Source organism: Echinops telfairi, unplaced genomic scaffold, assembly GCF_000313985.2.
Source record: "Echinops telfairi isolate 266 unplaced genomic scaffold, ASM31398v2 ScPeMD7_25;HRSCAF=90, whole genome shotgun sequence".
Lineage (NCBI taxonomy): Eukaryota > Metazoa > Chordata > Mammalia > Afrosoricida > Tenrecidae > Echinops > Echinops telfairi.
In genome coordinates this window covers 26,200,224-26,210,563 of record NW_022103922.1, presented here as the reverse complement: position 1 = coordinate 26,210,563, position 10,340 = coordinate 26,200,224, and the positions used below count along the sequence as shown (strand labels likewise).

General features: G+C 37.4%; 1 protein-coding gene across 1 annotated transcript in view; it reads left to right on the top strand.

Moving 5' to 3' along the window:
- PLAA (phospholipase A2 activating protein) overlaps positions 1-10,340 on the top strand; it is a 47,179-nt gene that overhangs the window by 20,918 nt on the left and 15,921 nt on the right. The window contains exons 5-9 of the mRNA XM_004712354.2: positions 1,766-1,933; positions 2,319-2,454; positions 4,140-4,309; positions 7,540-7,697; positions 8,332-8,551. Of these exons, the coding sequence (XP_004712411.1) occupies positions 1,766-1,933; positions 2,319-2,454; positions 4,140-4,309; positions 7,540-7,697; positions 8,332-8,551 (852 nt within the window). The remainder of the gene's footprint in view (positions 1-1,765; positions 1,934-2,318; positions 2,455-4,139; positions 4,310-7,539; positions 7,698-8,331; positions 8,552-10,340) is intronic.

Genomic DNA, 10,340 nt, shown 5'->3' with positions numbered 1-10,340 from the left:
TCACCACAACATGAGGGTCCCAGTATTAGGAAGGTTGAGAACCACTGCTCTAGTTTGTTTGTATACATGGGGAGAGATATGTGTCCAGTTTCATTCTTCTGCATATGGAGATCCCAATTTATTGAACACCGTTTGTGGAAGAGGCTATCTGTACTCCATTCGATAGTTTTGGGTCCTTAGCATAATTTTAAATGATAACTTGTTTTTACACAGTTAGGTCTTTGGTGTCACTTTAACAGGTTCGTCCTGAAACATCCAAGCATAGCTTTTTCACCTTCATTTATACAGGAAAGCATCATTAGTGTGCGTATTTATACTGGTGTGCATTGCTCAATAACAACTTTAATCCTTGTTTCTGTTGTACATTGAAGTATCTACTGCTTCCTAATACTAAGATCACGGGTTTGTTTGTGAGCTAGCTAACATTTTTGTTTTTTTCCTTGAAAGTTCATCACTACTTTGGCTTATCTTGAAAGTAGGAAATTCATTTTTATATATTTCTACTGTAGTGAATATTGTATATTTTTAAATTGTTATTTGGGACAAAAGTTTAGAAAATACGAAGATTCACTGTTGCAGTGAAAATCCTGTTTGTGGAGATGTAGAAAGAATTGGTGGTGCCATCTAACCTGCTCCTTCTACACGGGAGGGGGCGGGGGGAGAGGAGAATCACTCTCATCAGCATCAGCTGCCCAAGGCTGATTGCCATGAGGCTGAGGGCAGACCTGTCTCCACTGTCCCCCCTCTTTCTACTCTGATACCAACTGTTTGCCCCACAGCACTTTCTACTCTTCACCTGGGATAAGTCATTCACTGCAGTGGCCTCACAGAACTCACAGGTAGTACTTAGAATTATGGGGTTTATTAAGGAAGCTAACAGATTATAAATGCTCAGGATACAATTATTCAGACAGAGCAGCCTCTTCTCAGACACGTTTTTTGGGAGACATCTCTCTGATCTTTGGTCTCTTGGTCTACATGACCCCTTGACCCCTCCCCGGCTCAGGTAATGTTACAAAACTCTTTTTGGGGGCTGCAAATAAATGCTCTAAGGGCACAATACTTTGTCACAAGCCTCAGCCCCAGCTCCTTGAATTAACAAACCAGGCTCAACTAATTAAGTACCCACTGCACAAACCAGCCTCCTGCCCAAGATGCTCAGCTTTAATTGCTCTGTGGGCTAGAAAGTTCACTGTTCATCCTTATGCTGTGGCTCTTGGTTCTACCTACCATTCCCGCTCCTCTGCTACCTCTCATTTGCTTCTCTGATCTCATTGCTGTCTTCTGCATTTAGAAGATTCAATGTTCAGGTTTCTCAGTTTCAAGGCCCAAAGGATGTGCTCCACTCCTGACTCTTCTCCTTTTAGTGGTAATGAAACTTCCCCTTATTAATAATCACTCACAGCTGAATCACAACCCTATCAGTTTCTACCTCCCTTCTCACCAGCCAGGGAAAAATCATTTCGTGAGACTTTCAAAGACTTGGTTAGAAGAGCTATATTAAATAATTGGCTGCACTACAGGAAAGTTGTAAGAAATAGTGTGGAGAAGATATGGTAAATATAAAATAACTTGCCAGGATTAATTTTTCAAAAGTTATCAACCCTAATTTTGGTTTCTGGATCTTTCCAAGAAAAATAATGAATTTCTCTAACTTGAAAGTCAGTTTTAACTACTCAGTGATATATTTGATAATATTCTTGGGATAGATAGAGCAGCCATCCAAATAATCCATTTTAATGAATAACATTCTTTTTTGACCCAGGACACGAAGACTGTGTAAGAGGTTTAGCAATTTTGAGCGAAACAGAATTTCTCTCCTGTGCAAATGATGCTAGTATTAGAAGGTGGCAAATCACTGGCGAGTGTCTTGAAGTATATTATGGCCATACCAATTATATTTATAGCATATCTGTCTTTCCAAATTGTAAAGGTAAGATCCCATGCTTTGTATTTCAATGTTTGTATTGAGCAATTTTGGGAGGAGGAAGACTTACGGCTTAAGTAAATTTAGTAATTTAATTTCAAAAGTGTCTTTTTCCTACAGGAAGAAATTATTTTGTAAGTCTGGTATTAATTCAGATTAGATAATTGTGTATGAAAAGATTTTAGATATCTGAGGAAATTTTTTTTTAATTTATCAGTGCAAGGAATGCTGTAGTTAAGCTGCGAAATGTATATAAGTTGTGATATTTGAAATTCTGCCTGATATTGATCACCAATATGTAAAATTTTAAACTGTTCTTTTAAAATACTTGGAGGTTAAGTATAAGTGTACCAAATTCAAACCAGTTATTTTCTGTTTTCACACCTTGTAGGTTTTGTGACAACAGCAGAAGACAGGTCTCTGAGAGTCTGGAAACATGGGGAGTGCGCTCAGACAATTCGACTTCCCGCGCAGTCTGTATGGTGCTGCTGTGTGCTGGACAATGGGGACATCGTGGTTGGTGCGAGGTATTCATATCCCAGTGAATCATTAATTACATGTCTAGGTTATTTGGTAGGCACTAGAAAGGACCCCTGGTGGCACAGCAGTGTCACTGAAAGAGATCAGCAGTTCAAACCTACGAGCTGCTGTGCATGAGAAAGATGTGGCAGTCTGCTTTTGTATGGATCACAGCTTTGGAAACCTGTGATGAAGTTCTACTCCGTCCAGTAAGGTTGCCGTGAGTCGGCAGCGGATTTGGAATGTATAGGGATACACTCTGAGGAATTTTGGATGAGTTGGGAAGGCTGTGTTTGTCAGTGAACAAACAGTAATGGGCATACCAGTTTTTTACTAAAGATGTACACTGCACTAATATGTTACTGTAGTTTTTGCAATAGAATTGTTGAATTTAAAGAAAATTAAAGAAGGTAGATATTGATTGAGGAAAGCGTTCTGGAGAAGAGGATATTTGAACTAGATTTTGGAAGTTATGAGGAAGAAGGGAAATGGGAATTGCTGTGCGTGTCGCCTAAGCAGGAAAAGCCCGGGAATGAATGGTGTAGGTGCAGGAGGTGAGAGGAAGTGGGCGAGGACTCAGATTGGGCAGTAGTGAATAGTCAGGCTGTTCAGATGGAATGAGCTTCATGCTGAGTGCTTTGAGTGCTAGGAATATTGGGTTTTGGAGTTCAGGTTAAAGCCTTATTGTAATTCTTGGGCAAAGAATGGTATAAGCAGAACCTATGAATTATCAAATTAAATATGTAGGTTGGGTTTAGCCAGTGATGACAGTGGACATGTAAACAAACTAGAAATCGCCCGCTAGAGTAGGCTTATAAAGTTAGGAAATAGTAGTCCAGCCATGCTGACAGCTAAGAAAGAATCAGATGAGATACTAATTGAGAGGGAATATGATTAGAAAGGGCATACAAGAGAAGGGAAAAGCTTTAAACATTTGATAAGAGGTAGTGTGTCTATTAAGAGGGTGAGATAGGGAGGTAGAGTCTTGGTTTGGAGCAGCAGGTGATTTTGCTTTTAGGTTCCTGGGATCTCCATGATGGTAAGTCACACTCATGGCAGTGGTCACAGGCAGTTACACTGGAGCCTAGTGTAAAAGCTGAGACAGAAGATGAAGATTTGTGCAAAACTACAAAACCTGAGTGACAAAACCCCTTTTTCTCTGAGACAACAGACTGTAACAACTAAAGATTGAGTAGTTACAAACTGCATAGTGTATAGAGAAGCCATAAATAGGTCATATAAGGGAATCAGAATGGTGAAAATCAAGCAGTAGTTTATAGGGAGATTGTTATCTATGTCAAAATGTGCATGATGGTGGTCTAGAAGTGGAGAGTTAGAACAGTTTTTGTGTTTGACTTGAAAGGTGGTGTGAGTGATTTTGTGTGTGAGAGGATATTAGAGAATGGTTAAAAAACTAGGTTACTAACAGCATCTAGACCAAGGATTGTGTTAGATGATAAAAAAAGTCGAGTACTTCTGCTTTAATCAGTCTTTTCACCCTCTACATTACTTTCAATGATAAAAGAGGGTGTGGAGTGCTGGTCAGCATAGTGCTCATACTCAGCAGTTAGTACGTAATAACATCTCTCATATTTTCAAATGCAGATAGATGATTGTTTCCTTAGAACATTCAGGTGTGATCGTGCTAATGGATTACAGCAATGCCTTTTAAATCTTGTGTCTTTCTTTATAGTGATGGTATTATTAGAGTTTTTACAGAATCAGAGGACCGGACAGCAAGTGTTGATGAAATTAAGGCTTTTGAAAAAGAACTTGCACAGGCAACCATTGAATCCAAAACTGGTGATCTGGGGGACATTAATGCTGAGCAACTTCCTGGGAGAGAACATTTGAACGAGCCTGGTAAATATTTCGGTCCACCTTGTAAATAAAAACCATTTTATCAGTCTGTTGGAGAGTTAAGAGTAATTTAAACATTTATTTTTATATATATGTATAAAGGATTGTTTTGTTAGTTATTCGATAACAGCATCCTCATTTCCAAGTACTGAGTTTTGAGAAATCTTGGTGTGACACAGAATCACTCTTGGACACTGCTCTCGTCTCTAGCTCATATTTTAGAGGTGCGCCTAAGCTTCCCCGAACCCGTAACCTTCAAAGAAAATCTCTCAACACTTTAGTGTACCTCGTAGATAGTCAGAAAGCACTCATTGAACATGTTTTGGTGGCTTGGATTCCTGAGAGTTGTGCAGTCTGAAAATAAAAATGAGTTTAAATAAAGTAATGTCTGCGTAATGAGTTAGGGATAATTTGAGTTGTGTAAAATGATCGGGTGCAATTTTGATCCCTAAGACCAGAGTCTTTCAGGGTGCCCATGAGGTCAAAACGGAGTGTATAATAATGTTCAGATGCCTTTTGTGTTTTCCCTGGTGACATGCACCCTTTCTGTGCAAAAGCAATGCAGTGGCGGGCAAGACATTGCTGGCTGCCTAGCATTCCAATCAAAGCGATAGCCCACGTGTTTCTAGTAGACGCCGTGTTCTTCACTTGCATGCTTTGTAGTTAAACCTTTTCCAGTAGTCTGTGCAACAAAATGGAGAAACCCAAAATGCACCAGTGTGTCATGTGTGTCAAGGAAAAGCACTTGTGTAGTTGTATGAGTTGTGGGTTGAGCTCTAGCCCACTTTTTCCTGAGATGCCTTTTTCACTCTGAAGAAGGGTTAAGTGCTTATATAGGGCTGTGCACTTAGACATATTTTGATAACTAAAGAAGCCTGTCACTTTAAGTGAAGCAACTGAAAGTATTTGTTATCCAAGGTAGAATCCAAGCTTTCAAGAAAAATGTGTAACTACCACTAGGAGTTTGATAAAGTCATAATACTTCAGGGACATTTGTAATAAAATCAGTGATCATGTAGATCAAAAGGTACGAGATCAGTTTTGCTGTGAGAGATACGAGAAATTCACTGATTTGGTTTTAGATTCCACGTTGTAACTTTTAAGAAACTACCACTTGCAGAATACTGTCATCTGTACAAGCTGTTAAATTAGCTTTCTTTCTCATTTACATATCTGTGCGCCTGGGTTTTCTTCAATCAAAACAACAAATCGCAATAGATCGAATTGAAAAAGAGGCAAGATACTCTAGCTGTCTTCTAATAAAGCAGTCACTAAAGAGACACATATGTTGAACCATATTCTTCTCACAGCTACTACATGTAAAAAATGATTACTTTTATTTAAAAACTATTTAATATATACTGGGTCTTATTGTTTTCAGATACATTTCAAAAAATGTATCTTTTACTCTTCTCAATCTTGATTTCAAGTACAGTAAATCAATTGTTATAACCCACATAAATAAGCTTTTGATGATTCTAACTAGATCTTACGATGCTAAAGGAATCTTGAAACAAAATTTGACATTAGATCACAATTTGAATCTTAATTTTTTAAAAAATGTAGCATTTTGTCAATATGTAGACATTCAGTAAATAACATGCCTACTGTATGCTAGACATTGTTTTAGGCTCTGGGAAATAACAGATAACAAAAGGGACAGTAGTCACTGATCTCATAAATTTATATATTACTGGGGAAGAGCAGTAATTAAAATGTAAATCAGTTAATAAGTTGTTTGGTAGTGATTAGGAAAATTGTACTGCTATTGTGATAAATCAGCCTTAAAATCTGAATGACAACATAGGGAAAACATTTGTTGCATAAAGTTCAGTTGGTGGCAGGGCCTGATAGAGTATATTTATCTTTTGGAATAGTTCTCATACTCAGGCTGATGGGATCCCCACCTTCTTCAGTATGTGGCTCTTAAGTCATCTTGAGCATGACATTCTATCAGACAGGAAGCGGGATGATGGGCTAGACCTTGAACTGCTGTATATAACGCCATCCAGATTCCACTAACCATTACAGTACTGGGTTTTGTAACATCATGGAACTGCACGATGAAGGGAGGTGGGGTGTGGGGGCGCTGGACAGCCACAATCCATCCTGTGGAAGGGAAATGTGAATCTCTGGAGGGCAGCTAACTGGTCCTGCCACTGAAGACTTTGCTGAGACAGTAACAGTAAAATCCTTTAGAGGTGAGGAAGCAAATGCTGCTGGTGAAAAGTACCACAGGCAGAATAAACAGCAAGTGCAAAGAAGACGGTAGGACAGGATAGTAGAAGATGAGGTCAGAGGGATGGTTTGTATGTTCTACTTGGCTTTGTGCACCATCATGCGGGTTTGGGTTTTACTAAGTGAAGGGTTTTGAAGAGCTATGTGTCAGGATCTTCTTAACCCTTTGAAAGAATTCTGGTGTTTCCTATGTTGACTAAGACTGTAAGGTGGCTAACGGCAGAACTGGGAGTCCTATTGAAACAATCTGAGAAGTGATGGTGGCCTCTACCAAGGAGTAGCAACGGCTATGGCCATTTTAAAGATAGAGCTGGCCAGATTGGCAGGATTTACTGAAGAATTGGCCATGGGGTTGAGAGAACAGACTCATTCTACAGCCTTTTGGACTGAACTTTTAGAATGGGTCCTCAAACTACGGCCCGTGGGCTACATGTGGCCCGCCAAGGACATTTATCCGGCCTACCGGGTGTTTTTTGCTCATTTTGTTTATTTACTTCAAAATAAGATATGTGCAGTGTGCATAGGAATTTGTTCATAGTTTTTTTTATTAAACTATAGTCCTGCCCTCCAAGGGTCTGAGGAACAGTGAACTGGCCCCCTTTTTAAAAAGTTTGAGGACCTGTGTTTTAGAGGAATGGAATCATTACTGAAATGAAGTGTGTTGTCAGGAAATGTTCAGGAATAAAATATGCTTTGTTTCCTATGGACTAGTTACTTGTGAGCAGAATCACATTTAAAAAATATATTTAATAAAGTTTCCTTTTAAGCATGATTTTGCTTTTAGGAATGTACTTTTCAGTAGAATTATATTTTTAAATCTTTTGTCTACTAAAATTCTCTTTTAAATCAAGGTGTTTGTGTGTGTGTGTGTGTGTGTGTGTGTGTGTGTATACACACACTTATCTATACATTTTAAACATAAAATCTTTTTACCTGTTTTTATTTTCTCAGTTTTACTATGGCATTCCAATGATTCTCAAAATTGTTGTTTTAAGGCACTAGAGACGGGCAGACTCGTCTGATCAGAGATGGAGAGAGAGTTGAAGCTTATCAGTGGAGTGTAAGTGAACAACGATGGATGAAAATCGGTGATGTTGTTGGCTCATCAGGTGCTACTCAGCAAACATCTGGAAAAGTTTTATATGAAGGGAAAGTATGTCCATTTCTCTTGGTAATCACCAATATCTTAAAGCATTAGACATTTAAAGATTTTATTTCTCTCTTTCCCCATGCTGATAAAGGATTCTTTGGTGTTTGGATATTAAAAATACATTGCTTTGAAGGAATTCTCTCTTCTTCCTTCTGGAGTTTAAAAAATTTTTTTATTCTCATGTAGAAAGAGTTGTGCTTACTGGACAAGCGAGCTGTTATCTATCTTTTACTAGTTAGCATAAACGAATCATTTTGGATAAGGGGCTTCTGTGCTACCGTTCCTTCTTGCCTCCTTACTGTCACTTAGTAAGACATGAGGGGCACCACAGACAGTGCGGCGATGCCTGTGTGCTTGAGATCAGCCGATTAGACATACTGTTTGGGCCTAAGTCTAATATGTAGCCATGACCCATACACATTCTTCCAGGGAAATATTTGTTTTGTAATTTTTTAAATTATTTTGTATTAAATTAATCTTTTTATGCCAAAGAAGACTTTAGCATTGTATTTTAGAAAAAGTTTAAGTTGTAATCATTAAAATAACGCATAATGTGTGATCTGTTACGTATGCCACTGAAATATATAAGAACAAGTAAATTAATAATAATTTTATTTCCTTTTATGTTCCGATTAAGGAATTTGATTATGTTTTCTCAATTGATGTCAATGAAGGTGGACCATCATATAAATTGCCATATAATACCAGTGATGATCCCTGGTTAACTGCATACAACTTTTTGCAGAAGCATGATTTGAATCCCATGTTTTTGGATCAAGTGGCTAAGTTTATTATTGATAACACAAAAGGTCAAACATTGGGGCTTGGGAACACCAATTTTTCAGACCCATTCACAGGTAAGAGTTTCAAATAAATTAATTTTTTCCTAAATAAGTTTTAGTACTTCTGTAAGTATTGGTTGATTTTTTTTTTCTTCTAAAATATTTAAAACACCTATTATATATATTATTTAAATAAAAATCAAGATCTACAGCATTAGACAATGATTTCATTTATATTTTTGGTTTAAAATTATAATCTATTTTATAGAATAACTATAAATTATTCATAAAATACAGCAACATTGTAAGTGAAATGTTAAAAGTAATCAATTTTTAAATTTAAAAAAAAGTGTAAATTCCTGCCCCTTAAAAAATATATAGTGGTCAGGCAAGCGAATTTTGGGAATGATGAGGGCAACAAATGTATAGATGTGCTCTACACAATTGATCTATGTATTGTGATGAATTGTATGAGCCCCAATAAATTGATTAAAAAAAATTATATGTATATATAGTGGTCAGATTCGGTATGCAGGAATTCTGTTTTGAGGCTAACAACTACTTTTGTATCAAATTAGGACTGAACAGCGAGTACTTTCCTTTTATATGTGGTTTATATTCTACATGTTGTTTGTAAATTGTGTACAGTGTCTAAAGTGTTGTAGAGGGCTTAAGTTCTTATGCCAGAGCATAAATGATTGTTCTGCTGGTATTGGCTTGAGTGTGGGTCCTGGGAACTGAGACCATGGTACGTATATGAAGAAATAAAATGTTTTCTTAGGTACCTAGGCAGCTTTTAGTAAATACTTGAAATTGCCACTTCTTTTTAAGGTTTTTCCTGTCATTTTTCCTGACTCTGCTTCTTGTGTTCTCATGTTCTTCTTAGTCCACAAGGATGCCATACTTTCTTCCTGTCTCAAGTCTCTATTTAATTCTTTGTTGTTCTTTCCCATGACTATTTGGTGCTCCCAAATGATCACTTACTCTAATTCAAAGTTTCATTTGCTATTGACATAATAAAGTTAAGCTTATTTGTGAGTTGAGTTAAGCAGAATTACTAAACTATGTAGTTCACTAATGAATAAATTATAAATGAAAACAAAGAAATAATAAGGTGTTTCATTGCCAGTATTTACTGAGCAGAATTTCAGAGACAGCATAAAAGGGAAAGTGCAGGATTGCAGTGTTGTTTGTGTAAACTCTCGTGGAACTGAGAACAGATACAACAATACTTGGCTTTTTTCTCTTTGGTTGTTTTAGACACTGACTTTAGATGCTTGTTTTTTATTGTGGACAAGTTGGATTATTTCCATAGCAGTGTAATAAAATTGACACCACACATTTATAAAGGTATACAAGGAAATCCATTTCCTATGTAGCGCTCGTGCCCTTTGTAATTCTCTCCAGGAGGGTGTAACCCTCAGTGGATACTAGCTATCTTGTTCCCGCCGAGGACATTTACCCGGCCTGCTGTGTGTTTTTGCCCCTTTTGTTTTTTTACTTCAAATTAAGATATGTGCAGCATGCATAGGAATTTGTTCATAGTGTTTTTTTAAAACTATAGTCCGGCCCTCCATCGAGTTTGAGGGACAGTGAACTGGCCCCCTGTTTAAAAAATTTGAGGACCCCTGGTTTATAGTGTATGTGCTGGCTATCTAAGAAGTGTACTGGACAACAGTGTAGCCTTCGACTTGTGGCCGTCAGCATGCAGTCTTGTGAATCGTGCAGCTCTGGAGAGCTGTAACATAATTTATTATTATTTTTTTTGGTAATAGGGGTTTTATAAATTTATTTCTTTATGTAACAATTGATTAGAAAAAATTCCCATTTTCAATGTTTAGGTTTCATTTCATTAAAAAAAAAA